At 58.5% G+C, this 26,445-nt stretch overlaps 14 protein-coding genes across 14 annotated transcripts; 7 read left to right on the plus strand and 7 right to left on the minus strand.

Moving 5' to 3' along the window:
• Positions 1-369: 369 nt before the first annotated feature.
• F5Z01DRAFT_649499 (uncharacterized protein) lies at positions 370-2,656 on the plus strand. Its single transcript, XM_046263098.1, has 3 exons — positions 370-653; positions 711-1,424; positions 1,472-2,656. The coding sequence occupies exons 1-3, from the start codon at positions 614-616 to the stop codon at positions 2,416-2,418; spliced, it is 1,701 nt and encodes a 566-aa protein (XP_046120149.1). The 5' UTR covers positions 370-613; the 3' UTR covers positions 2,419-2,656.
• A 689-nt stretch (positions 2,657-3,345) lies between these two features.
• F5Z01DRAFT_672221 (uncharacterized protein) lies at positions 3,346-4,278 on the plus strand (the record flags this gene model as incomplete). Its single annotated transcript, XM_046264789.1, has 1 exon — positions 3,346-4,278. One exon carries the CDS (start codon positions 3,346-3,348, stop codon positions 4,276-4,278), a length of 933 nt encoding a protein of 310 aa, XP_046120150.1.
• A 513-nt stretch (positions 4,279-4,791) lies between these two features.
• On the plus strand, positions 4,792-5,234 carry F5Z01DRAFT_672222 (uncharacterized protein; the record flags this gene model as incomplete). The annotated part of the gene is made up of 4 exons (XM_046264790.1): positions 4,792-4,819; positions 4,885-4,900; positions 4,956-5,138; positions 5,189-5,234. The coding sequence occupies 4 exons, from the start codon at positions 4,792-4,794 to the stop codon at positions 5,232-5,234; spliced, it is 273 nt and encodes a 90-aa protein (XP_046120151.1).
• Positions 5,091-6,496, minus strand: F5Z01DRAFT_499487 (transcription initiation factor TFIID 23-30kDa subunit-domain-containing protein). Its single transcript, XM_046260275.1, has 2 exons — positions 6,011-6,496; positions 5,091-5,955 (listed from the first exon to the last, which is right to left on the minus strand). Exons 1-2 carry the CDS (start codon positions 6,200-6,202, stop codon positions 5,512-5,514), a joined length of 636 nt encoding a protein of 211 aa, XP_046120152.1. The 5' UTR covers positions 6,203-6,496; the 3' UTR covers positions 5,091-5,511.
• On the minus strand, positions 6,497-7,793 carry F5Z01DRAFT_500259 (putative HDEL sequence binding protein). Its single transcript, XM_046260276.1, has 4 exons — positions 7,539-7,793; positions 7,430-7,488; positions 7,316-7,382; positions 6,497-7,266 (listed from the first exon to the last, which is right to left on the minus strand). The coding sequence occupies exons 1-4, from the start codon at positions 7,561-7,563 to the stop codon at positions 6,773-6,775; spliced, it is 645 nt and encodes a 214-aa protein (XP_046120153.1). The 5' UTR covers positions 7,564-7,793; the 3' UTR covers positions 6,497-6,772.
• Positions 7,794-8,267: 474 nt separating this feature from the next.
• F5Z01DRAFT_649521 (WLM domain-containing protein) lies at positions 8,268-9,754 on the plus strand. Its single transcript, XM_046263099.1, has one exon. The coding sequence runs from the start codon at positions 8,470-8,472 to the stop codon at positions 9,586-9,588; it is 1,119 nt and encodes a 372-aa protein (XP_046120154.1). The 5' UTR covers positions 8,268-8,469; the 3' UTR covers positions 9,589-9,754.
• F5Z01DRAFT_649522 (carbon-nitrogen hydrolase) lies at positions 9,755-11,326 on the minus strand. The gene is made up of 2 exons (XM_046263100.1): positions 10,588-11,326; positions 9,755-10,540 (listed from the first exon to the last, which is right to left on the minus strand). Exons 1-2 carry the CDS (start codon positions 11,071-11,073, stop codon positions 9,779-9,781), a joined length of 1,248 nt encoding a protein of 415 aa, XP_046120155.1. The 5' UTR covers positions 11,074-11,326; the 3' UTR covers positions 9,755-9,778.
• A 160-nt stretch (positions 11,327-11,486) lies between these two features.
• F5Z01DRAFT_634559 (chaperonin 10-like protein) lies at positions 11,487-12,658 on the minus strand (the record flags this gene model as incomplete). Its single annotated transcript, XM_046262070.1, has 2 exons — positions 11,487-11,688; positions 11,745-12,658. The coding sequence occupies 2 exons, from the start codon at positions 12,656-12,658 to the stop codon at positions 11,487-11,489; spliced, it is 1,116 nt and encodes a 371-aa protein (XP_046120156.1).
• Positions 12,659-14,520: 1,862 nt separating this feature from the next.
• Positions 14,521-15,941, minus strand: F5Z01DRAFT_680234 (monocarboxylate transporter; the record flags this gene model as incomplete). Its single annotated transcript, XM_046265579.1, has 2 exons — positions 14,521-15,783; positions 15,915-15,941. 2 exons carry the CDS (start codon positions 15,939-15,941, stop codon positions 14,521-14,523), a joined length of 1,290 nt encoding a protein of 429 aa, XP_046120157.1.
• Positions 15,942-16,137: 196 nt separating this feature from the next.
• F5Z01DRAFT_499465 (glycosyltransferase family 64 protein) lies at positions 16,138-17,748 on the minus strand. Its single transcript, XM_046260274.1, has 2 exons — positions 17,227-17,748; positions 16,138-17,174 (listed from the first exon to the last, which is right to left on the minus strand). The coding sequence occupies exons 1-2, from the start codon at positions 17,553-17,555 to the stop codon at positions 16,427-16,429; spliced, it is 1,077 nt and encodes a 358-aa protein (XP_046120158.1). The 5' UTR covers positions 17,556-17,748; the 3' UTR covers positions 16,138-16,426.
• Positions 17,749-18,547: 799 nt separating this feature from the next.
• F5Z01DRAFT_649546 (DUF250 domain membrane protein) lies at positions 18,548-20,539 on the plus strand. Its single transcript, XM_046263101.1, has 5 exons — positions 18,548-18,944; positions 19,025-19,092; positions 19,143-19,148; positions 19,207-20,364; positions 20,425-20,539. Exons 1-4 carry the CDS (start codon positions 18,847-18,849, stop codon positions 20,172-20,174), a joined length of 1,140 nt encoding a protein of 379 aa, XP_046120159.1. The 5' UTR covers positions 18,548-18,846; the 3' UTR covers positions 20,175-20,364; positions 20,425-20,539.
• Positions 20,540-22,609, plus strand: F5Z01DRAFT_720289 (putative C6 transcription factor; the record flags this gene model as incomplete). The annotated part of the gene is made up of 2 exons (XM_046266576.1): positions 20,540-20,970; positions 21,109-22,609. Exons 1-2 carry the CDS (start codon positions 20,786-20,788, stop codon positions 22,607-22,609), a joined length of 1,686 nt encoding a protein of 561 aa, XP_046120160.1. The 5' UTR covers positions 20,540-20,785.
• Positions 22,610-22,759: 150 nt separating this feature from the next.
• On the plus strand, positions 22,760-24,684 carry F5Z01DRAFT_500329 (glycosyl hydrolase). Its single transcript, XM_046260277.1, has one exon. It carries the CDS (start codon positions 22,909-22,911, stop codon positions 24,520-24,522), a length of 1,614 nt encoding a protein of 537 aa, XP_046120161.1. The 5' UTR covers positions 22,760-22,908; the 3' UTR covers positions 24,523-24,684.
• A 136-nt stretch (positions 24,685-24,820) lies between these two features.
• F5Z01DRAFT_649552 (chaperonin 10-like protein) lies at positions 24,821-26,250 on the minus strand. Its single transcript, XM_046263102.1, has 3 exons — positions 25,282-26,250; positions 25,180-25,231; positions 24,821-25,130 (listed from the first exon to the last, which is right to left on the minus strand). The coding sequence occupies exons 1-3, from the start codon at positions 26,177-26,179 to the stop codon at positions 25,028-25,030; spliced, it is 1,053 nt and encodes a 350-aa protein (XP_046120162.1). The 5' UTR covers positions 26,180-26,250; the 3' UTR covers positions 24,821-25,027.
• Positions 26,251-26,445: the final 195 nt, after the last annotated feature.

A 26,445-nucleotide genomic window follows, 5' to 3' on the forward strand; every position in this document is an offset into this window, starting at 1 on the left:
TGCAAACTGTGCCCTCGGTCTTACAGTGTCGGCATGATATAGCATGTTCCTTGCATGCAGCACGAGCCACGTGCCGGCCAGCCGTCAGCATCAACCGAAACAAACAGTTTCCCAAGGCTCTCGTCATGTCCGTCATGGTATCTTGTATGCACTGGGGAGAACACAGCAAGTCAACGAAACGCATGCAGACTTCACGTGTCCTGTGCGTGACAAGCAGGTCAGTCAGAGTCCAAGATGGAACAGCGCAAGCTTCGGTATACGTAGTAAATAATGGCACGCCAATGTTCGAAGTTCGAACCCCTCATGGAAGCGGCTATGTGATATGGGCCACGCCAGGAAAAGGTGCATATGATCGGCGCATTGTAACGAATAGCGCCGACCTACGTGCGCATCAGCTTGTCACTTTGAGGCCTAGTGCCGCATGAGCCGCGCGCATCGCCTGCTGGCAGCTGGAGTCAACGGGGATCCTTTAGCTTCAGCCTTCACCCACGGAAAAGGCCCGCAACGAGGGGGTCGAGGATAAAAGAGAGGCCAGACCTGCATCCTTTGGGTTGAGGGAGCTCATGCATAGACAACGGAGACTGCACCACTACCTACATGTACATTGTTTGCAATGGCTGTCGAGAAGAAGTACGACTTTATCATTGTGGGAGGTGCGTATCATCACGAGTCAGTTTCATCGATAGGTCCAAACTAACCGCGATCAACAGCCGGTCCTGCGGGTTGCGCACTGGCGCGCAACCTAGCACTGGCGCCCCAGAAACCGTCAGTTCTGCTCTTGGAGGCGGGCGGTGACAATGCGGACCGAGACCTCCGCATTGACGGGAAGCGATGGATCACGTTCATGAAGGAGGAAATGAACTGGGGCTACAAGACATCCCCGCAAGAGCAATGCGGAGATCGCGAGATTGACTACTCGCGTGGCAAGGGGCTCGGTGGAAGCAGCGCCATCAACTTTGGCGTCTACACCGTGGGCGCCCGGGACGACTATGAAGAGTGGGCGCGCCTCACGGGCGATGACGCCTTCTCCTGGAGCAAGATGCAGGCAAGATTCAAGAGACTCGAGTCGTTCCATGGGGACACGCCCGATGGCATCGAGAAGAAGCACGTCGATCCAAAGCCCGAGGATCATGGCACAAACGGCCCTCTGCACGTCGGCTTTGCCAAACAGTGGGAAAAGGACATTGCGCCTATGCTGGACACCGTTGCAGAGGCGGGCTTTCCGCTGAACCCAGATCACAATTCTGGCAACCCAATCGGCATGGCAGCCATGATCAACTCGAGCCACAATGGGCTGCGTTCGACAGCGAAAGATCTTCTGACAGGCGTCCCCGACAACTTGACGATCCTGACGGGCTCCCCTGTCAGAAGGCTCCTATTGGAGGGCAACAGAGCCGTTGGGGTAGAAACCAGAGACAATAAGTGTGAGTTCAGTGATCTCGTTGGCATATAGTGACTGACAAGCGGGTAGTCTGGGCATCAAAAGAGGTCATCTTGTCCGCCGGAGCCCTCAACAACCCCAAGATTCTCATGCATTCTGGCATAGGCCCGTCCGACCAGTTGACCAAATACTCCATCCCTGTGGTCAAGGACGTACCGACCATCGGTCAAGGCCTGCGCGATCACATGTTCTGCCCTCTGGTATACACCTGCAAAGACGGGCACACCGACCGCGCCGAGTTCTACGGGAACCAGGCAGTCATGGACGAGGCGCTCGCACAATGGAAGGCCGATGGTACTGGTCCTTGGACCAAATTTGGCTGTGGGGGATGCATCGGATACTTCAAGATCCCCGGGCTGGCCGAGACCAAGGAATTCCAAGCGTTGCCGCCGGCAGAGAGGTCGTATCTCGAAAAGGAGACGGTGCCTCACTACGAGATGATCACGCACTTTCCCATCCACTGGTTCATGCCCAACTTTCCCTCGGACAGCCTCAACTGCTCCAGCGTCCTGGTGTTCTACGCCAACGCCCAGGCCAGGGGCGAGGTCACGCTGCAGTCGTCGGACCCAGATGCGCCTCTCCGGTTTGATCCCAAGTTCTTGGGCACAGAGTTTGACCGCCGCGTGGCCATTGGTAGTCTTCGTGAAGCTCTCAAGCTCGTCAAGCACGAGTCATATGCCAAGGACACCAAGGCGATGCTCGCAGGGCCTTCGGGAGACTCTGACGAGGAGCTGCTGGCCTACTGGCGTCAGACGATTTCTTCAAGCTGGCACATGACCGGCACTGTCAAGATGGGGAAGAAGGAGGATGAGGACGCTGCAGTGGACAGTGACTTTAGGTTCAAGGGTATCGAGGGATTGAGGGTTGCGGATATGAGTGTTGTGCCTGTCTTGGCCAGCTGCCACGTGCAGTCTGTGGCCTATGTGACGGGCATCACATGTGCGGAGAAGCTGATTGCCCAACACGGCTTGGCGTGAGGGCTTTAGTCGGCAGTCGGTAATCAAGCTTAAAATACCAAGTGAATCATGCAGGAACCCTCCAATGATGGATCGTTGGTCAGTGTGTGTAAGGGGAGGACCTGCCAGGTACGTTGAGGTCAGCACGAACATGCCTTGGGATACGCGTCACTGCCGAGGAAATACTGTTTCTGTATGGAAGGGATTGTCAGATTGTGGAATTTGCGAAGCACATAAAATATGAAATCAAATTCAAGCATGCTCGGTTTGTGATGGATGAGTTGATGTTTCTAACCACATTCATTCATTGATTGCCACTGTGTTGTCACAATTTGAATTGTATGAGAAGCTGTTCGAACGCTGAATGTTATAAGGACATGCCTTCAGCGTAAAACAAATTGCTCACTATTCAAATACGAGTTCATCGAGCAATCGGATTGGCGATAGGCAGCACTGAGTGTGTAAAGGGACGTGGTGGCTCAGTGCAGGGTAGTCAGAATCACCCCCAGCCAGTGTTGTCCGTTCACGTCGAAACGTCGATGGCGACAACCAACTTCACCATGACATGCAAGAGCCATCAGCTTCCACCCTGAACATCGGGGAAATGCTCCGCCCGGGAGGAATTTCACTTCATCAAATGGGCCATTTGCCCTGAAGCCACAGCTAGTGCAGCCCCTGGCGCTCAGTCTGGCGCGGATCTTCACTAGTTGTGCGACATGTCATCGTCATTGACTTTGATGTCATGATGAGACCCAACAACGCCGTCATGGAAAGGATTACCCGCCTCGAAAAGCTGTGAGATCATAACCCGGACCTGTCCTCCGCAGCAAGAAGGTAGCTTCTCTTGGGGTTTCACGTTCACAATTGACCTTTCTAACCTCCCCAGAAACTCTTTTCCCCTACAATCACGACCAATTCACATTTTCACACTCTCGAGAAGTTGCAATCATGCTCAAGCCACGCTTCCAATCCAAGCACATGGCCCGTCTCACCATACCGGCCATCGCGACGACTGGCTTCATCGGAAGCTATCTTTACTACCGCACCCCAGCCAAGTCTGCTGAGCCCGACGCGGCGGGAGGCCAAGCTGCACGCTCCCGCCAAAAGCGCGACAAGGAAGGTCTCTCCGGCACGGGCATTGGCCAGAACACCACATCTGGCGGCCACGAGACTGGACAGCCCGGCAGTGGAATCCAAGAGGCTACCAGCGATGCGGAACGCGCCGTGAACACCACAGCCAACAAGGAGGATCTCCCCTCAGGCGGTGTGGGAGGAGGACCTGGCGGTGGCCAGGCCAACACTAGGTCTGTCGAGATGAGCGCGAGCGAAGGTGGTGCATCAGGAAGCGGGTGGTTTGAGCGGTCGACAGGCGGCAGGACCAAGGATGACCTGGAGAGCACGAACCTGAGCGGCGACAACAAGAGCAGTGGTGGTAACAATAACAATGGCGGCAATGGTAGCTCATCATCGCGCCAATCTGGCACCAACGCTGCCTCCAGTGATGGAACCACTGGCGGCACAAACCAGCCCAACAAGGGTGTCGACTCCGGTTACGTCTCGCGCCCCCCGGCATCCACGCCAGCTTCGAACGCCCAGAACGCAAAGGTCGAAGGCGAGGCGCCCCCACCAAGCCGCTCTGAGGACTACCAAGTCCACTCCAAGTCGTACCCAACCTCAGGCGCGGACCACAACCCAGCGCGTGGCACCATTGAGACTAGCGGTACGAGTATCTCGCAGAAGCTCCAGGGCGCGTTTGGCCAGGGAGGCAAGTCGTCGAGTGAGCAGGGCGAACAGCCACAGAGAAAGTTCTCCGACACCAAGGTGCACAGCAACCACGCGGAGACACCGACCAAGAGGGGACAGATGAGGAGCGACTCTTGAGGATCTCTCTCGACTGTGAGGCCGATTTGTGAAACGGGAGTCTGGCGACGCATGTATTGATTACGACTGGCATCAGGCGGCGAAAACAAATAGCATCGAATCAAGTCACTGCAGACGTGTGCAGTGGCGTCTGGGAGTAACATTGCAAACCATTGAGGCCATATGGGACTTGTCCGTCTGGAGTCAAGTCTGTGCATGTGAACTGTCGCTGGCGGCCAAGACTTTACACGGGGACTTTGTGCGCCCTAGGAATCAAGCGTGGGGTCGTAAGAATCATCTCTCGTGAGGAACGTAGTTGTCTGACATGATTGCTCATCGGTGAGCACGTCACTCTTTCACGTCTCAAAAGGCAGTGCGGTCCTCGTGAAGACAGTAGCCCGCTTAGTAATGCGCCACATCCACCACGCCGGGGCGGAACAACACCACGCCGCATCTCGAGATCGCATCAACCTGCATCACGACTCCCGTCGCGATTCCCCAAGAAATTTACGAGCTGACATTGCGCCCGCCAAAATGAAGCCCACAAGCCTCCTACTACGACGTTCGACATGGAAGGGCAAGTAGTTGATGCCTCCCCCGCAAGAAACTGAGCTAACCATGCTGCAGGGCCTAATCTCGTCCCGTACGGCCCTCGATCATCAACCCCCCGAACCGAACCGACTAACAAAAGGATGTAGTCTCCCGATCAAATGGCCAACGTCTCGCAAAGACAAGGTACCCGCTGTCCGGACAATGGCCCGCGCCGCGACGATTCTCCCCAACTTTGTCGGTCTGCACTTTGAGGTGCACAACGGCAAGGACTACAATCGCGTAGAGGTCACAGAGGACATGGTTGGACACAAGCTCGGAGAGTTCTCGCCGTATGTCGCATCGTCACCACACACTATCGCTTCCCGCTAACAAGCCGTAGGACGCGAAGAGGTATTCAACGAGACAGGTGGAGGGGCACCAAATGATGGGGTTCTCGTGTGTATCATATGTTGTATCATCACCGGGGGGACAATGCATTGGCGAATATCCATCTTGTTTGCTTGGTTTTTTTTTGGCGACGCTATTCTTTTGCTGCCGCTGTGTGCATATCTCCACTACGCAGTGGCCCGATGCTTCTAATCATGCCATGCATGGTCCGACACATTCCACCGGAACGCCAATGTGTGAAAGATGTAACCCCGAAACGCCGTGCAGTAAATCATGTCCATCGGATGTGGTTCTCATCCGATCTACCTACGTAGCCTAGCGGTAGAACTCGCTCCTCTTCACGTTCACGCCGTACTCGCCAACAGCCATGCCGAGATCCTCCATCGTCAGCACGGTACGGTTTTGGCTCCCGCCCTGGCCGCCACCGCCGTAGCCGGGCCTTTGGATACCCAGCGGAGCACCGCCCGATCCCGTCGCGCCTTTGCCATCTTTCCCAGCCGCGGGCGCCACGCCAGGCTGCCCCCCGCCGGCCTGTTGACCCGGCACGGGGAAGCCAGCGGCCGCGCCGAGGTTGCCCATGGGGTTGTTCTGGTTCGTGTTGGATGCGCGGATGCGCGAGTACTGGTAGGCGTCGGCGGCGACGTCGGCAATGAACTTTTGCGTCGCCAGGGCGAGCAGACGGGCGAGTTTGGGATCGGTCTGCGGTGGGGGTGGAAGGCCGGCCTTTGTCATGTAGTAGTGTGTGACAGCGTCGGGAATCTGATTCAAGTCAGCCATTCTGACGCGCCTTAGCAGGAGAGGGTGCAAGACTCACAATGGGCGCATAGTCGTCGATCCTGTGAAGCAGTTCGCGCAACGAGACGTCCTTGCGTGTAGGCACGCGGTCAGGTGCCGGTGCAACGGGGTCCTCCTCAGCTGCCGGCTCCTCGGTCTTCATCTGGGTGTCTGTGACCTCTGGCGCAGGTACAGACTGCTGTTCAATTGGTGGAGGAGCTTCGGACGCCATTTTGAGAAGATGTGCTGATGGCGATGTGTGAGGTGGTTGATGGACAGTAGCCAGCGATGCCTCACGTTCGCTACGATGGGAATTGATCACGTGACTGCCTACCTTCAAGCATTCGGTCTCAACGGAGCTCAATGCGCCCCGGAAGGTAATCGCAATTGAATTAACTGAAGCCAGTTGTCTCGTATGTCATCTTAATAGTGTGCGAGTGGGATCTGCAAATTGAAGCATGGCCTCAGCACGCACAGCACCTCGGCGGTTCAGTCAAATCAACCAACATGACCATGCGCCGTGAAACAACTGCATTACGTCCTATGGCAGATCAATCGTCTCTATTTCGCGCACCCGGTATCTAGCCCTCGCATTTTGATACACGCTGCAATGCAGCAGCCCATGAACACGCCGCGCTGCGGCTCGACCTCCCCAAACGCCGTATTGATGCATCCTCCGAAGTAGGCTTGGCCTGCCTTGACTGGGTTTGGCGTTTCCTCCGTGTGTGTTTTGCAGGAAAGCGGACACGGACGCCTCAATGAAGCTGTATCCTGCTTTCGCCATCGTCTCGATTCTTGCTCCTTAAACAGGCAGCTTGAACTTCTTGCCCTTGAGCACGCGCGTATAGTACACGTAGAAGAAATCGCTGTACAGAACGGTCTGGATCAGCCCTGCGATAATGGCGATCCAGTCGGGCTTGTGGTTCGGCTCGGTGAAGTAGCGGTAGATCCAGTTGGGAATGTACAGCGCGCGGTAGCTGCCGAGAGCGAAGAGATAGTGCGTGGTGATGGTCTCGGCCTCGCCGGTGCGCTGGAGCATAAAGAGCTGGGGCAGGATGGCCACGGCCTCGAGCCAGATGGAGAAGGCCCAGGAGATCTCTGCAAAAGTGTATTTGTAGGGGAATAGAATGGCCATGACGAGGGCGCCTCCAAGGAGGTATTGGACTTTGAAGGTGTCCACGTTGGGGTCGTTGGTTGGCTTGTATGCGTTGGTCATGAGGTAGATGATGTAGCCCTGGGCGCCGATGAAGAGGATCTTGAAGATGAGGTTGTAGATGCTGTTAGTGTAGAAGAGATCTACCAAGTCAGCAGACGCTCTCGAGTGTGGCGTATGGAAGGCTCCTACCAAGATATCTCGTCACGTAGACAAAGAGATATAGGGCTTGCGATTTGAAGGAGATGCCAGAACAGCTCTGCCCTTGTTAGCCTAATCCCACGCCAGCAAGCCAATGCTACGCACGTTCAGCTGCACCATCTTGTGCAGCAGAATCAGGATGCTCCCCAGATGGGAGAAATCCGCTGCGTCCCATCAGTACACGTGTCGCTCAAGTCCTGTTGCGGTGTCTGACCTGCGAGGCGAAAGACGTTGGGCATTGTGACGTCGTTGTAGCGGTTTCCGATGTTTGTTTTTCCGTAATGGCCGTCGCGCCCGAATTGACGTTACTCGTGCGCTCGTGGCGTTGAAATCGTGACAGAGGCTAGTGTGATGCGACAATTGAATTCGGGAAGACGTGGCGTCGTGAAATCGTCGAGGTGGTCGCTGTCCTCTTGTTGATGTTTCTTAGCTGCTCCGAAGGGATCGACTACGGAGCTTGCTTGGCGACCTCGAAAAAGGACACGACGCGATTCGCAGCTGATTGGTGGGTTGGCGGGCTACGGGGCTGCTACACCTCAGTCAGTATCCCTTGCTGTACGTAGTACGGTACGTATTTTCGACATTCACGTGATATGACGTAGAGTAGTGTGATACGGAGTACGGAGTACAGCGAAAGAGGCATGGGCTTACTATTGATAATTGCCAGATTGTCTCGCGCGTTTCGAGAAGTGATGGTACATGACAGATGGACGCGGAATCATGTTCCGAGTAATAACGTTGAGCTAGCTCTTGCCACTATTTCCATTGCCTTTGCGAGCAGCGAACTCGGTCTTGCAAGCGTGATGTGTAAGCTGAGGCTAGAGTGGCGCAGTTGAGGCTGCGGCTGATGCGTCCGTGCCAAAGCCGTCGGCGGCTGGCAATCCCGTCCTGAATCAGGTCGTGACGCATTACAAAGCAAGTCTTCGCGAGGATTCGTCGTCGTCCATCCTGCCTGGCAGCCGTCATTATTCAGGACCTTGTATCATATATAAGCCCAGGAACGCTCCCCCGCTGTCTGACCGGACCCTGGGTCTGACGCAATATCAAGAACCTTAATTCGGCTTCAGTTTTCGAACCTTTCGAAGCGTATATCGACAACGCTCATCACAACATCCACTCTACCCGCACATCACTATCTCAGCTGCATGCTTTGTGGATCGTCGCCACTGAGACACTGCATCTTCGCAGCGACCCCCATGGCCGAAGACAGGGCCCCAGACGTGGGCAGCGAGGCGGACGACGACAACACATTTACCATCCACGTCAGCTTCCGCAAACAAGTATACGACTATGAATTCGACCACGACGCCGTCGTCACAGAGCTGCTCGACACTCTCGAGGAATCACTCGACATACCCGTGCAGAACCAGAAGATCATCGTGCCGGGCGCACCGCTGGTGACGTGGAAGACAAAGAACCCACAGCAGCCCCTGTCCGACTGGGCTGGCAAGAAGCTCATGCTGATCGGGTCGAATCTCAAGACAAGCATGGCGGTGGAGGCCATGTGCGCGCGCGTGGCCAAGATCAACGCCGCCAAGGCCGCCCAGCGCCGAAAGAGCAAGGCGCCGAAGAAGACGAGACCCAGTGCCGAGTCGTCACAGTATACCTTTACGCAGGTTCGACCGCTGAACAACCTGCCGAGACCGGAAAAGAGCCAGATGCTGCTAATGCGGCTGAAGAACGACCCGGGGATCAAGCGGACCATGGCCAAGCACAAGTTCACCGTGGCCTTGCTGACGGAGATGGAGCCGTTGGCCAACACGCAGTCGAATCATGAGGGCACGTCGCGCATCCTGGGACTGAACCGCAACAAGGGTGAGGTGATTGAGCTTCGGCTGCGCACGGATGCGCACGACGGGTACCGCGACTACAAGGTGATCCGGAATACTCTTTGCCATGAGCTGGCGCACAATGTGCACAGCGACCACGACCGCAACTTCTGGGACCTATGCCATCAGATTGAGCGCGAGGTCGCCTCAGCCGACTGGAAGCATGGTGGCCAGACCCTCGACGAGACCTCCGTGTACCATAGGAACGGTGCTGTGGAGGAGGAAGAGGAGGCACATCCCGACGATCACGGCGGTTGGGAGGGAGGCGAGTTCACACTGGGCGGCGTTAGAGACGACGAGGCGGGCATGAGTCGGAGGGAGATTTTGGCTCGCGCGGCGATGCAACGACAGAAGAAGGACGACCAGTCGGAGCGCGAGGCCGATAAGGGGTGGCGCCCGTGCCAACGACCACGTCCAAACGAGGAGGCTGAGTAAGGGGGTGAAGTTGCATTTCTGTCTGGGACGGGCATAGCGAACGGGGTCATTCATCATGGGAGCGTCCTTAGGATTACAGGGAGTTGCATTGCCATTCGCAGCGAGACTATTACGACTTATGAATACAGTATCGGATAATGAATTATATAACAGTCTTGATTACCATCCTGCTGAAAAATGTCCCTTCCACTCAATACGGCAGTGGTTCCATGTCGAGTCCTTCCACGGTAAGCTTGAAGACGTCGTTCCGGGAGTAGCTCCCACCCGCGTCAAGATCGAGGCGGCCCTGGATACATTTCTGAAAATCGACATCGGCGTAGATCATACCCTCATCGTCCTCCCACTGCGGTCCAGCAAGGACCTCGCCAAAGGGGTCGACGATGCACGAGCCCCCTCGGCAGGACCAGGTCGGCTTGTCCGTGACCGCCGTGTCATCGACCTTGGTGGGCGCGGCTGTTGTCGTAGTCGCGACGCCATTCTCGTCGACAGGGCAGCTCAGCACAATCTCATTGCCGTCCGGGTCAAAGATCGACTTTCTGCGCCGCCGACTGCGGCTGGGCGAACCACTCTTGGGTAGTGCAATATCCATGCCGGGTTCATCAGCAGAGCAACTGAACCTCCGCCCCCCGTCACGCACCGCAGAAGCAGGACGTCCGTTTGTCGAAGCGTGAGAGTCCTGTCCGCCGCGCACGGCCATGTTGCTGCTCACAACGAAACACCGGCCTTCCACCCCGATGGAGCGCATCAAGCTCAGCCACGCGTCTCTCGCGTCAGCCGTCGGGGCAAGATACAAGTTGATGTTCTGATTATACAGCGACTGGCGAAGAAGCGGCATGTAGGACTCCCAGCAGATGGCGGCGGCAAGGTTGATGCGCGTGCCGCGGATGACAGTGCTTACAGCGCGCAGCGTGGAGGGCGAGGCCTGAGCCCAGATGAGGCGCTCCGTGCCGGTCTGCTCGTTAGCTATGCTTTCTTTGAGAGGAAATTGAAGATACATACTGGCATCACCTTTCTGCGCTTGCCAATGACACCCTTGTGCGGACACACGTAGACGACGGCGCAGTACAGGCTCCCACCGGTCCTCTCCACGAGTCCAGTCACGAGAAAGACACCCGTCTCACACGCGATCCTCTCGAGTTTCTCCCTCGTCCCGTCGCCGCGATACTCCTCGCCCTCGGGCACCTGGAGCTGTCGCTTCACCCAGCGATCGCCCGCGCCCGCACCGCCATCACCTACGACATCGCCCAAGTTGACGGCAGCTTGGAAGTACTTGGCGTAGGCCTCTCTGCCCTGGGCGGAGCGTGAGCCGACGACGGAGCCAAAGTCACTACCGCGGGGGTAGCCGCCTAGGAAAGCTTCCGGGAGGAGGAGGATGTCAATGTGGTTGGAGGCCGCGCGTGTGGCGAGACGATCGACCAGCTGGAGGGTCTCGGCCGTGGTGGCCTGCGTGGCGGGTGACGCTGTGCCGAGACGTATGGAAGACATGACGCTGAATGTCAGTTAGATGAAGTAAGTATGTGAGAGGAAGTGTGCGTCACTGAGGGGAAGATGGGCGTAAGAAGGTTCAAGTTCTGGACTCTCACTAATAATACCAGCGGGTCAAACTTTAGGTTAAGCTACCCCAGAATGGACCCCCGCAAACGGTGCTGGATATCGCGGGATTAGCGGAACTGAGAGTGACAGGTCACAGAAGAAGGCCACAGCGGGATTAGACAGACACGAGTCAACAATGTGAAGAATTAAGTATTGTATTAAGTATTTTCCGGTAACCAAGTAGACAATGTGCCACCCTGTGGCAACGCCGTGCGCCTGTAGCAACTAGACAAGCAACGCTCGCTGGTGTGAAGACCCCATCCATTATCATGACACCGTGCCGGGGCACGGAATGATTAAAATTATTAGTGCGCCGTCGCCGCCAGGCTGGCCTCGACGTCGACGAGGATCTTGACGTGGTTGTCCTTGTCGTTGACGAGCGACATGAAGCCCTCGTCCACAATCTCGCCCAGCTTGATAGTCTTTGTGATCATGCCAGAAGGCTCCATCTTGCCGTCGGAGATGGTCTGGATGACCTCTTCAAAGTCGCCGAGCGCAAAGGTGGCACTGTGAAAAAGTAGTCAGTAAACAATTTTCATGAGTTTCTGCAGAAGGATACTCACACGCCCAGGTACGACCTCTCGCGGAAGACGAGCTCGTTCATGTTCAGCTGCGCCCTCTTCTCCCAGACGGCAATGTTGACGAGCGTGGCGCGCGCGCTGAGGGCCTCAAAGGCTGTGTCGATGGCGTACTGCGAGCCAGCGGCGTCAAAGCCGACGTCAGCGCCCTGGCCGTCCGTCAACTTGAGGACCTCCTCGACGACGTCTTGCGAGAGCGGGTCGAGGACGTGGTGTGCGCCAAACTGGGTGGCAAAGGCTCTCCTCTTGCCAGAGACCTCGCTGACGATGATGTTCTTGCAGCCACGGCCGACGAGGGCCTGGACGACAGCCAGACCAATGGGTCCACCGCCAATGACAAAGGCCGAGTCGCCATCCTTGTAAGGGGACATTTTGATAGAGTGCCAGCCGACAGACAGAGGCTCGACGAGGGCGCCGACCTCGAGGGGCACGTTGTCGGGCAGGAGCTTGACGCAGGACGAGGGGACGACGGTGGACTCACACAGGCCACCGCCCCAGCCGCTGAGGCCGACGAAGCCATTCTGGTCGCAGCAGTTGACGAGGCCGCGCTTGCAGGAGCGGCAGTCGCCGTCGTAGATGATGGGCTGGACACAGACGCGGTCGCCCTTCTTGACGGTCGTCACGTCGTCGGCGACCTCCTCGACGATACCGGAGAACTCGTGGCCGAGGGTGAGGGGCGATGTCTCGCCGGTGATGGGGTGGGGCTTGCCGGGCTTGGGAATGAGGTTGTTGCCGCCGAGGAACTCGTGGACGTCGGTGCCGCAGATGCCGCAGAACTTGGGGGCGATGCGGACGGAGCCCGGGCGCAGGTCTGGCCGGTCAATGGTCTCGAGGCGGACGTCGCGCTGGCCGTGGTAGCGTACTGCCTGCATGGTGGTGGATTGCGGCATGGAACCCATTGTGAGCAGAGGAGAGGAGGGAGAGTTGATTGACGGAGGAGAGGTCCCTTATAAGATCGATGGGTAGTAGTGGAAAGTACAGTAGGTATGTAGTAAGGTTGCGTGAGGGGGCGCAAGTGTCTGGAGAGATGGTGTGAAGGAAGATGAGGGGGAAGCAAGAGAGCAGAGCAGAGCAGCGAGCCCCCCTTAATAAAGGAGAGCGAGACGGGACGAGCCCACGATGTCTCCTCAGTCCGTCAGTCTGTCTGTCTGTCTGTCGCTTGGAACAAACTGATCGGCTTTCCCTCTGAGAACAGACCGGCTTCCAGACGTTCACGATGCCCAGGCATGCCCAGGCGGGCTGGCCATGGGGATTGAAGAATGGGCTTGTCCGGCTTCCCTGATGCGCTCTAGCGGCGGATTGCCCGTCTGGGTGAAGCGCGAGCGACTGGAGCGAGCGTGGGGGAATTTCTCACCATCACGAGATCGTAATGGATGGGGTCGCTCCGCTGCCGGGGCGGGGAGCGACCGGTCCAGACGGGATGGCGGGTCGCCTGCGCCTCGAGGCTCCATCGAAGCGCAGGGTTCGCTGCGACGCTCCAGGGGTTGGTCGAGCTTATTATTAGTCCTCGTTGCGATGGGAATGCCGGTCTGGTCTCCGTGGAGTTGGCCTGGAACTGTACCCAGCTAGAGCGACGAGGCACGCTCATTATACGCTGGCAAACGATATAAAGGAGAGACATACCCACTCGATGGAGAAGTCATTCGGACGCGCACGGTTTTTCTGGCTCTTCACCGACGTTTGCGCTGCGCTCGTGCGAGATTGCGCGTGGGTTCTCTCATCAGCTCCAGTCCTCCCACCAGCTCATGTCCTCGCTGCCTGCTGGGCCAACAAGTTTCTGCCAGCAAGGAGGCGACTGGACGTCGCGTTGACAGCATTGTGCGGTCACCGCAATCACAGTGTCCGCCACAGCGATCCAAGGCCTGATCAGGACGTGCAAAGTCGCTGATCGACTCGATCCGATGAATTGGAAATCTGTGGGGAGCTGACGAGTCCGCATTCAACAGATCCTGGTGGCAGGTCAGGTGGTCGTCGAGACCGTCGGGTCGCCGCCAGAATTTCCGTCCTGGGAAAAACCGAGCATCGTGGGCAGCACCACTGCAGCAGAGGGGGGGGGGCTCCTTCCTTGGGGTTCTTCATTGGGGGGGCCTAGTTCTAGGAGCAGAGCGTCCGTGTGACACTGCCACGCATTACGCGCAACTGACGTCCCCGTCGGACATGAAATGCACAATTCCAGTCCGATGGGCGGCTGGTCAGTCACTTTGATCACGATCAGAGATTTTGACAGCTTTCCGCAAGAATCTCATTGCTGTGTGTGCCAGACATTCGAGCAATCATGGGGTTTCGGAAGGGTCCTCGCCAGCGCCAGCGCCAGGCAGCTCCCGCGCACAGACCACCAGAACCCCTCATCTGCTGCCGCGCCTGCTCTGCTGGCAGACCACTCGCTTCACTCACCATCATCACTCAGTCGCAATCTTCAAATTCCATGCTCAAATCGCAAAGCAGCTCGACTATTCTTCATGCCGCACGTGGAATCCAATGTAACACTGCTGACTGCAACCGTCGCATTGCACCCTGCGTCCCGTCCCCGTGGGGAAGCAGAGGAAACCACCGAAAAGCGCGCATTAGCGGGCCTGCCCAGCGACCAGGGCGGGGTTTCTGTCGATTGACTCGATGCCCTCTCACTCTCTGGAGAAGCGAGCACGTTGCGGGGATATGGCAGCTGCAGCGCAGTGTGCCTTGCATTGGTGCTTTATGTCTAGTACTGACTTCTATCTACGCGCATTCACTGACCTACTGTATACGCAGCAATAGACCCAATTCATATCCTCGCCCACACCGTCGTCCACCCAACCTTCGCCTGCCGACACGCAATCAGACACAGGCACCCCGCCACCACCGCCGCGCCCGCGTACATCTGCGCACCCAGATAGCTCCCGTCCATGGTCTGGATCAGCAGCCCCTGGATTGGCGACCCAGAGAGACCTCCAAAGCTCGCAATCGTGAGCACCATGCCCGTCCACGTCCCGATCTTGTGCGGGTCGTCGCACTGCTGCGTCGCCAGCGCGGGCAGAACAGACTGCATACCACCGGCAAAGATCCCGTAGACCACAATCCACACGTAGAGACCCGTGACGGACGAGATGGCCGGCCACGCGAGGATGCACGCCGCGCAGACGATGGAGAGAAAAATGCTCATGTTCATGATGCCCACGACACGCTCCCCGAGCAGGTTCGGCAGGGTCCGCCCCACGACACCCACGCCGTTGAGTACGATGACTAGGTTCTGCGTGCTGGCCAGGTCCAGCCTCTCGCGGGCAAACAGGCCCAGGTAGAAGAAGGCGCACCAGAGGCCTGAGCTGTGCAGGAAGAAGGCGAGCGAGAAGAAGACAAAGGGCTTCTGCGTAAAGGCCGTCCAGTCGACGAGCGGGCCCACGGAACCTTTGGGGTTGAATTGACGATAGAGCAGCAGCCCGGGGATGTTGGTGACCAGCATGATCAAAGCGACGACGCGCATCGTCCACGGATAGCCGAGCGAGGTGCCCAGGAGGCTGCTCACCGTCGCCGGGTACACCATGCCCCCCGTGGCCGCGCCGGCGGCGGCCAGGCCGACGGCAAAGTTGCGCTTGCGCTGAAAGTACGAGCTCGTCACCGACAGGCCCGACGTGAACATGAGCCCGCCCCCGAGCCCGAGGCACACGCCCTGGCTCAGCAGGATCTGCCAGTACGTCTTGGCAAACGACGCCGCGACGACGCCGGCCACCTCGAGGATGACGCCCGCGGTGAAGGTGTGGCGGAAGTACCCGGCGTCGCTGGCGCGGCCGGCGCCGACACCCACGAAGAAGAGCAGAAACATGGGCACGGCGCCGATCCAGGACACGCCGCTCGGCCCCACGCCCAGCGTCTCGGTGTAGTATTGCTGAAAGGTGCCGTACGAGTTGGTGACGCCCCAGGTGTTGAAGAAGACCATGTGGCCGAGGAAGACGTGCAGCCAGGCCTGCCGGCCGCCGTCGGGGGGTGTCTTGCTCTTGGGCGCTGGGTCCACCAGCTTCTCCGGGTCTGGGTCTGTGGTGGAGGACGGGGTCTCCTTTTCGAAAAGGGGTCGCCCTTCGCCTGGTGGCGGTAGCGGCTCGCTGTTGGGGTGCGCCATTGTCTGCCAATGTGTCTGTCTATGTAACGGAGAATTATTTCACTGAGCATGAGCAGCAGCAGCACCTGGGCCCATTGCACCTCAAGTATCATTCGCAAGAGCTCAGGGGCCCTGGCATTGCTGACGATGCTGCGTGAGCATGCTGCGTACGCGCAGCCTTAGTGCCGCAACATCCGCAATAAGCGTCGCTCGGCTGTCGGTTCCGAGGCCGCTGGTCGCAGCGTCCTGTTTGCGTTGGGCCTAGCGCGTGGACATTGCGGGATTGACGCTCCTTGGCACCAAATGCCAGTAAGCTCATCAATTAGAAAAGTCGCTCTCCAATGAATGACAAGGATTAATTATTTCTCAATTAAGCAAAAAGCAACGCTGATTCTATATACATAGGTACGCATAGGTAATTGATCTGCAACCCCCGGCACCTCTGCACCGCTGTGTCTGGGTACGTGTCGCGCCAGCACTTGGTCGACATGCAGACTGCCAGGCCAGCAGGTAGCTCTCTCAAAGCCAAGATGCGCCAGCGCATCTTACTCTTACGCATGAGCGCTCTTTCTTGGCCCTCCGCCCAGCCAGCCTTGTCTCACCCCGACACATACCCCCGGGAGATGTACTCTGACGTCTCAACGAGCGGCATGTGCCCAAACATGGCGACATAGCTATTGATACACACATGTCTGGCCTCGAGGTGCCCCGGCTTGGTGCTGATACCCGCGGGGGGCGCCTCGTTGGTGGGCCTGTGGAGGCCGCTGACCTGGAGCGGGCCCTCGCAGGTGAGCATGCTGGTGACAAAGTTCATGGCAATGTCCTCGCAATTAAAGTGCTCGTCGACATATTCGCGGACGCGGGTCATGAGCGGATCCTCGCTCGAGTAGTAGTCGAGAAAGGCCATGTGGACAAAGGACAGTCCGGTGAGGACCATGGAGTAGGCCTCGTGGCCCTTGCACCAGCCGTACTGCCACTCGCCACTCTCCGGGTTCTGATCGACGCAGCGGGCAAAGGCGCCGGTGAGGCGGTTCCGGCCGTGGGCGCGCCACTGCTGGAAGACAAAGTCGAGGTCGGCGGCGTCGTAGTGGACGTCGTCGTCGGAGAGGAGGACGGCCTGGGTCTGGAAGCCGGCGTCCGGGAGGAGCTTCTGGTTGAGGCTGTTGGCGGTGGACATGCGGTGGCGGACGGTGACGTTGTGGTCCGAGGTGAAGTCGGGCGGGGTGGGCGTCTCGAGGTCGTTCCAGATGATGACGATTTCGTGCAGGGACGGGATTTCGGGGGCGAGCAGGAGGTCCAGCGTGGCCTTGAGCTGGTCGGGGCGACGGTACGTCTGGATGGCGATGCTGTTGTTGTCAGGGGATTTTATTACTCATTCAAAGCAAGTTGGGGACCTACGTGAACTTGTCGTCCATGAGGTGGTTGTACCGGACGGTGGCCTTGTTCCAAATGTCCATGGACGAAATGTTGTAGCGCGGGCTGCAGTCTGGTGTCTCGTGCGGCGCCACCTTGTCGTCGAGCCTGGCGAATGTCGGCGGGCCATGGTAGTCGAGCTGCGAGAGCAGGTAGAGGCCGACGATGGACATGACGGAGGCGAGCGCGACGTAGAGCCCTGTCCTGGAGATCCTCCGCAGGCGACCGCCCACAATGGTGGCCATGCTCCTCTTGCTGGCGTCGTAGACGGGGAGGTCTGACCAGCCGTCCTCGGGCGACTTGGCGGTGTCCATGCTCGGTTCTTTGCGCGGGTCTGTCTGGTGAAGCGGATGGAGAGAGTGTCCGAGGTGAAGGATAGCGAGTGCGGTGCAACGTCGAGGGTATTGAAAGAGCGCGGGTATCAAAAAGAGCGAGCGAGGGCGACTAGTCCGTATTCAAGGTCAAATGGGTAACGTTGCTTGCAGACGAAATAACCCAAAAAAAAAAAAAAAAAAAAAAAAAAAAAAAAAAAAAGCCTCTCTTCTGGAATGGAATTATGTAAAGGCCAGGCAGGGGTGGAGGACGTGCGGTTTATACTTTTCGTACTGAAGACGGCAAATTCGATATGTACAGAATATTAATATTATTTTAGTAACCCCCCCTGAACAAGATGCGGCTTCGGCGCCATGTTTGAGTTCCGTCTTTGAACTGGGAGGCCGCAGGGGGTCGTGTGACGGCGTGTGGGGTGCCACTTGATTTGATTTTTTCACATCCTTCAGGCTGCAGCCTTCAACAACGTGCGAGCCGTCTGCCGTCAGACAGACAGACTTTCTTCCCTTTTCTGGCCCTGTGCTTGGAATGCCGGGTGGAATGCAGAGGGCGACATGAACGGCAGCTGAGTCCTGACGACGCAAACGTCGGAGACGGAGAATGAAGGCTGGCTCTAGCCTCTCCATCTCTGCGTGCGTTCGAGACACAGAGTTTATGAGTAGAGCTGGCTGGGACGCTGGCTGGCAGGAAATGACAAGCTTTCCGGGACAAGGATGTTGTTGAGGGAGGCTCCAGAGATGCCGCATTCAGCGCGCGACACGGGCGCTGGTTGGCCTGTCTGCCCTGTCTGTCTGCGGACCCGCATGAGGCCCCCCCTGGAGAAGTATGGGGATATTTACGTAAAGTTTGGACGCTGAGACGGTCGTGGCAATGAAACGTGCGCCAGCCTCGAGGTGCTGGATTGGATGGCTGTCCTGACGTGGATGGAAAATGAAGAATAGGGAGGGACATGGAGGGAGATGAGCCTGTTGCACCATCGAGATAGAATTCTCCTCCTCCCGTCATTCTCTGCTGCCAGTGAGTCTCCAGAGCTCGACATGTTTTCGTGATTTTTTTTCTTTGCCTTGATATCCCCTTCAGTCCTTTCTTGGTGGGAGACGATCCTCCTCGCCGTCCATTCCTTAGTCGCTCCACCAACCTTTTGCTGTTGCTTTCGCTTTTCCGCAAACGGCCTGTCGCTTGCAGCGCTGCCGCGTTCGACTGTCGCCTACTTGTGCTCCAATGTGCTCGCCTTTCTTAATCCAATCTTGACGAAACATCACCATCCATCTGATCATGGCAGCATACGAGCGTCTGCCCACGTCGGAGAAGACGCCGCCGCCGCCACCGCCCTCGCGGATAGGGCCCAAGGTACAGGTGGCGCTGTACATGATGTGAGTGCCATCCATCTGTCAGCTCTGCATGATACAGTTACACCGCATGGACGACTAATCACGGGGGCATCGCTCAACAGCGCCTGGACAGTGTCCTCCAACTCGACCATTCTCTTCAACAAATGGATCATTGACAACTCCGGTTTCCGTGAGCTTCCAAATTCTATGAGATCTTCAACGACTAGGCTAACACCCCAGGCTATCGTGTGTGCCCAGAAAGCTTGTCCGCCGCCAAGGCCACCCCCATGCTGACCATGCGCAGCCATCCTCTTAACCTTCTGGCACCTCTTGTTCGCCGCCATTGTGACGCAGATCCTCGCGCGCACGACGACGCTCCTCGACAGCCGCCATGACCTGCCCATCAGCCGGCGGTTCTACCTACGCACCATCCTGCCCATCGGTCTCGCGTCGTCAGGCTCCCTCGTGCTAGGCAACTTTGTCTACCTCTTCCTGTCCGTGTCCTTTATCCAGATGCTCAAGGCGTCAGCACCGGGCATCGTCCTCCTCGCCTCCTGGCTCTGGGGTCTCGCGAGCCCGTCATGCGGCCAGATTGTCAACATCCTCTGCATCATGGTCGGTGTCGCCATGGCCAGCGCCGGCGCGCTCGACTTTTCATGGGTCGGCGTCCTCTTTCAGGCTGGCTCGCTCGTCTTTGAGGCTGTGCGCGTCGTCATGATCCAGGCTATGCTCAGCGGCCGCGACATGGCCATGGATCCCCTCGTCGGATTGTACTACTACGCCCCCGTCTGCGCGGCTATGAACTTGGCGATTGCCTGCGTCGTTGAGCTGCCACACTTTGAGATCCAGGATCTGGAGAGGGTTGGCTGGCCGCTGCTGCTGCTGAGTGGCGTCGTTGCTTTTATGCTCAGCTTCACGAGCATGACTCTCATTGGGAGGACGTCTGGTCTCGTGACGAATCTGACGGGTATCTTTAAGAACATTCTTCTTGTGGCTTTCTCCACCGTCGTCTGGCACACGCCGCTCTCGACCCTGCAGGTCGTCGGGTACAGCATCAGCACGAGTAGCATCCTGTACTACGCCTTTGGGGGCGACGTGGGTTCGGGAGGGTACGAGGCGGCCAAGAACTGGTGGGCGGCAGCGGGCACGGGGGACAGGTTTCTCTTCTCGCCCGAGAAGAACAGACTGCATTTGAAAGTGTGCATGGGCGTCGTCATGGGGTTATTTGGGCTGTCGAGTTTGTACCTGTTTACTTCGTATCATCGAGAGTAACATCAATACGAAGTGCTGTGAAGAGAGAAAGGAAAATTGGTCACTTTCTGGACTCACGATACCGTGTAGGACGTCTTGATGTAAAATGATACGGACGGTGATTTAGATGTACCGGGTAGGTAGACAGCTGCGCAGACGGACGGACTATGGAGGAGCACGGAAGGAGTGCGAACCGGGGGCTGGCCTGATGCTGTTGGAAGTAAGTGTATGTACAATTGGCACCAATGCCTAGCAGCCTTTCGTTACAGACTGATTCCAAAAGGTGTGTCAAGTGCACTGAAGTAGGTCTTTATGGCGTGGCGGTTAATATATCAGTCTTGCTGTGAGTGCCTTTGAGGCACTTGGAAATCAAATCACGGAAACTGCTGTGGGGACTGTCTCCTTTTTATATTCCTCAAGTCCATTGACGACGCTGCTGCGCTGAAGATGCAGACGCAGCATGACCCCACATACAGCAGCGGCACGAACCGAACGAAGCCGGCGCGTCCGTTGCCGACATCTCACATCACATCACCCACTCATCACCCACTCATCACCTCCTAAGGTACTCTTGACCTCACCCAGACCATCTCACCCAGCTCACCGTCTCAATCTATCCATCGCCCCCTCTCATGGACAACTCGCCCTCTGCGGGCGACGACCCCCCCGTCAAGCGCCGCCGTCGCGCGCGCAAGGCCTGCAACCCGTGTCGCGACCGCAAGCGCAAATGCGACGGCCGCGAGCCGTGCGCGACGTGCGTCCAGTGGGAGTACGACTGCTACTACGGCGAGCGCAGCACGGCGGGCTCGCACGCGACGTCGCCCTACGACAGCGCCAAGGGCCGCGCGCGCCACGAGGAGGCGGATGGCTGGCCTCCTGGCCCTCGCCCAGGACTACGACTCGGACCCGGACCAGGACCAGGACAAGGTCTAGCACAAGGACCAGGACCACAAAGACAGCAGCAGCAGCAGCAGCGCAACTTTGACCCCGTCCGCGACAGCGAGGCCACCAACGACAACCACGTCCAGTCCCTCGAGGCCAACTCGGGTGCCGCCTTTGTGCGCCGCCTGGGCCTCAACATTGACCCCAAGAACGCGCCGCGCCTGCGACTCTTCGCGTGGAACACGGGCGAGCGCCTCGCTGGGTACCCGCCCGGCGTGGTCCGCCCCATCACGAGCATACTCTCGCAGGCGGCCATGGTCGAGCTGTCGCAGGTCTACTTTCAAAAGTTTACAGTGGTCTACGACGTCATCTACCGCGACGTCTTCCTCGACCGTCTCCAGCAGCGCTGGGCGAGTGGCGCGCCCCAGGACCCCCTCGACCAGGTGCTCTGCGGCGTGGCCATGCTCGGCCTCTGCTTCTCGCAGACCACGGCCGCCCCTTTTGAGCCGGACCTGGTCGAGACGGGGCGGACCCTCCTCGAGCACTTCTCCCTCTCGTCGCCGCCGTCCATCGACACCGTCATCGGCTGGATCCTCCGCGTGGCCTACCTACGCATCACGGCCACGCCGCATGTCGCCTGGCTCGCGAGCTGCTCCCTCATGCACGTCTGCGAGGCCGCCCAGATCCACCTCGAGGTACGCTCCCAGACCGTCTTTGACGAGTCATCGGAGCTCGTCTCGCTCGACATTCGACGCCGCATCTGGGCCATGGCCCAGCACCTCAACATCTGGCCCTCGTACGACCTCGGCCGAACACGCATCAAACTGCCGCACGCCACCACCCAGCCCGTCGCCCCCATCGACGGCGACTTCACCTCCCACATGCTCGCCCTCGTGCCCCTGACCGAGGTCCTCGATCCCCACCAGCCGCGCTCCGTCGAGGACCTCGAGTCGGACTTTTCCCAGATTGGCGACAGGGACTACCCCGAGCCCGCCATGACCATGGCCGTCACCAACCTCGCCATCTGCACGTTCCGCCGCCTGCGCGCCCAAAAGGCCACCATCCAGCCTGGCCACGTCGACAAGATGCTGTCCCTGAGCGCGCGCGGTCTGCACGCCGCCCGTCGCATGGTCGCCACCCACTGCCCCTGGCACCACGCCGCCAACATGCCCTTTCAGATACTCTGTTTGTGTCTTGCCGTCGACACGCGCGCCTCCCTGGCCATGGTGCGCAACGCGCTGTCCGTGCTCGGCGAGGTGCGCGACGCCTGGAACAGCGCCGTCCTCCGCGAGGCCTACGACACGGCCTACCTACTGATCCTGCTGCACCAGCGCAGAAAGGAGGAGGACTGCGGCCAGCTGCGCGCCGCGCTCGAGATGCACGCTCCCTCGGACGGGGCGCCGCCGATTGTACAGCCGAGCAGCAGCCACCAGGACGCCAATGCCAACAGCGAGGCCATCTGGCTGGACGACCTGTTTACCAATGTGCCGGGTCTGCGCGAGTTTGACATGGATCAGTTCCTCGAAGATGATCCCTTCAACATGCAGGATCTGGGGTTTGGGGGGGCTGCCTAGGCGCAAGGCAAGGATGGACTGCCATGGTGTATTCCGGGTAGGTCGGCGCAGTACTTGGCAGCTAGAATGCTGGTAGCAGCTTCAGTACTGCCACCCTCATTCATCCGCTCCATTGAGCTTAAAGAGGCTCCGCATCCTTAACCCGCACGCACCGCCGAGCAATTGCCGTTCTCGGCAGTCGGAGCATGCACACCGCGGGAACGGAGGCTCTCTGTCCTGCCCGATGCGACGCTACTGTGGGGGAGGCAGCTCTGGGGTATCTATAAGATCGAGAGGGTCCTGGACACCCACTCTTGTCGATGGTAGGCTTTTCCCATCCCAACATGAAACCCCAGTCTGTCCTCCCTCTGGCCTGCGTGCTGCGCTGCGCCGCCGCGGCCGCGGTGCACCCGTGCCGGGCGGACTCGTTCACCAACCCCGTCGTCTACGAGGACTACCCGGACAACGACGTCTCGCTCGGTCCCGACGGCGCCTACTACCTCTCCGCGTCCAACTTCCACTACTCGCCCGGCGCGCCCATCCTGCGCTCCCAGGACCTCGTCAACTGGGAGGCCATTGGCCACTCGGTGCCCCGTCTCGACTTTGGCGGTGGCTACGACCTGCCCCCGAGTGGTGAGCGCGCGTACCGCGGTGGCACCTGGGCGTCGACGATGCGCTACCGCGAGAGCAACGGGCTCTGGTACTGGATCGGATGCACCAACTTTTGGAACACGTGGGTCTTCACCGCGCCCGACGTGACGGGGCCGTGGGAGAAGGTCTCGCAGATGGAGGGCGGTCTCTGCTTCTACGACAATGGTCTCCTCATTGACGATGACGACACCATGTACGTCGTCTACGGCTCCGGCACCGTCAGCGTCGCGCAATTGGACGAGCAAGGCCTGCTGCCCGTCCGCACCGAGGTCGTCTTCACGGCCGACGACGCCAACGTCGACTCCATCGAGGGCAACAGAATGTACAAGATCAACGGTCTGTACTACGTCCTCAACGACCGCCCCGGCGGTACCACCATCATCTGGAAGTCTGAGAGCCCCTTTGGTCCCTACGAGCACAAGGTCCTCGTCGAGAACGTCGCGGCCCCCGTCGAGGGCGGCGGCTCACCGCACCAGGGCAGCCTCATCGAGACCCCCGAGGGCGACTGGTACTTTATGTCCTTTACCTGGGCGTACCCGGCCGGGCGCCTGCCGGTCCTCGCCCCCGTCACATGGGGCGACGACGGCTTCCCCGTCTTCGTGACGGGCGACAATGGCGGCTGGGGCGCGACGTACCCCATGCCACTCCCCGAGGTGCCGACGCCCGACTGGCTGCGCACGTACACGTTCGAGGGTCCCGATCTCGAGCCGACTTTTGAATGGAACCACAACCCAGACGTGTCCTCGTACGAGGTCAACAATGGCGTCACGCTGACCACGGCCACGGTGACAGAGGACATTTACTCGGCGCGCAACACGCTGACGCACCGTATCCATGGGGAGTTCCCCGTGGGGACCGTGGAGATTGACTTTTCCAACATGCACGATGGTGACCGCGCTGGGTTTGCCGCCTTCCGCGATCAGTCTGCCTACATTGGCATTCATCGCGACGGGGATACGTACACGCTCACAGCGAAGCACGGCATGATCATGGACGAGTGGTCGTCCGAGCCCGTCTCGCCGGGTAGCATTGTGGCCGAGGAGGCGCTGCCGTCGGATACAACGCGTATCTGGTTCCGGCAGGAAATGGATGCGCGCGCGAGTGGTACGCGAGACTGCAATTTCTCGTACAGTCTGGACGGGGAGACGTTTGAGACGTTTGGGCCGACGTATGAGTTGTACGACGGCTGGGCGTGGTTCATTGCGTATAGGTTTGGGATCTTTAACTTTGCGACCAAGGCGATGGGGGGGTCTATTGAGGTGAAGTCGTTGGTGGTGGCGTAGATGGAGGATTGTAACATGATCTTGACGGTGGCCTTGATGGTGGCCCCGCAATTAACCACTTCAATCCTCTCTTGTCCCAATATGGAATAGCGTACACGGGCCGTGCCTTAAAGGCTAAATACGAAAACGGATTAGCGTGAGTGTGCGTCAATATGCGCTTGTGAAATGCTTCGAGGAGTCTTGATTGTCTTTGGCTTTGCGTTGAGAAGTACACGCCTTCAGAGCCGGGGCTGACCGTTGTGCTCTTATTTGGCACATTAATCTGTGGTGTACACTCATTACAGCAGCCAAAAACAGTGTGGACAGCTGCATCATGAACTGGACATGGGCTATCGGTCTCATGACCTTTCTGAAGCAGACGTGCTTCTAGGCGGCTCACGAGAAGCTCGGTCCTTCACTTCATACCCGTGGCATGGCCTTGTGTCAAAATGGCACGCAGGTCTTGTGGCGTTTAGACAAAAACGTTTGTGCAATATGAATCCAGGACACACTGATCCCCGAACCGTCACTTCTCCGCGTCGAAAATCACCTTTTGCGCCTTCATCTTGTCAAACAAGTCGTACCCCTCCACAGCATCGCTCAGTGGCATGATCGTATCCGTCATGAAGCTGCCACACAAGTCAGTCTAGTAATCGTCCTGTAGAACACTCCACCTACCCGAACAAATGCTGCTTCTTCTCGAGAAGCTCCAGCGCCTCGGGGAACAGACCTATCACCAAGTCAGCCACATGCATCGCAAACCCTTCCAAGCCAACCTACTCCTCACAGGGCATCGGCCCATTTTAATCGTCAGATTCTTCCCATACGCCTGGTTCCCCGTCCACGGAATCTCCCCATTGTGCACGCCCACGCTAGAAATCGTGCCCCAGGGCCGCAGAAGCTGAAAGCCCAGGTCGAGCGCCGAGCTGTGCCCGACCACCTCGATGACCACGTCGGCGCCACGACCGTCCGTCAGCTCGCGCACCCGCGCTTCAAGTTCATCCCTTTGCGTCTGGTAGTTCCATGGCTCAGCGCCAAGGTCCTTTGCCTGCGCGAGACGAGACGCCACGCCATCCACAGCCAGCAGGGCCTTTGGCTGGTACTCGAGCGCAGCGACTAGTGCACAGAGACCGACGGGTCCGCAGCCGAACAGCACCACGACGTTGTCCCTGGCTCTCTGGGCTGGCATGTCACCAAGCCCAGCTTTGGCGGCATGGTACCCTGTGGGGAAGATGTCCGCCATCAGACACAGCTTCTTCTCGTCAATTCCAGCCGGTGCCTTGACCGCTGTCGTCTCGGCCAGGGGCACGCGGACATACTCAGCCTGCCCGCCGTCGAGCGCAGACGTTCCATAGAGGAGGCAGCGCTCGCAGCGTGACGAGTACCCCTGCTGGCAGTAGAAGCACTGTCCGCAGCTGATGGTGAACGGGGACACGAGTAGGTCGCCCGGCTGGAAGGACGTGACAGCCGACCCGACGGCGTGCACCGTCCCCGTGAACTCGTGGCCCATGATGAACCCCGTGGGGGACTTTTGATGGCCGCGAAAGACGTGCAGCTCGCTGCCGCAGAGCGCTGTGTACTTGACCTTGACGATGACGTCGGTAGGTTCCTGGATGGTCGGCTGGGGTCGGTCTTCGACGGCGACCTGGCCGACGCCTTTGAATACGACGGCGCGCATGTTGGCGGTTGATGTGGGCTATACAATATGAGGTGTGTTGTTAAGGAAAAGTGTAGCAGCGCAAGGAGGATGAAGCGCTTGGTGGCTCATCTGTCCCGCGCAGCTCGGACCGTACCTCGGCGCACTGCTGCCCCACCCGCCGTTCTCGCTCCTCGGCCTCCTCGGATTCACCTTTCCACGGAACCGACAATATGAGATGCATCGATTGTGATGAATAGAGCCTTTTGTTTTTGTCTCACCAGGATCAGCGTACAAGAGATGAGTTA

The sequence above is a fragment of the Emericellopsis atlantica genome, assembly GCF_019669845.1.
Source record: "Emericellopsis atlantica unplaced genomic scaffold F5Z01scaffold_7, whole genome shotgun sequence".
Lineage (NCBI taxonomy): Eukaryota > Fungi > Ascomycota > Sordariomycetes > Hypocreales > Bionectriaceae > Emericellopsis > Emericellopsis atlantica.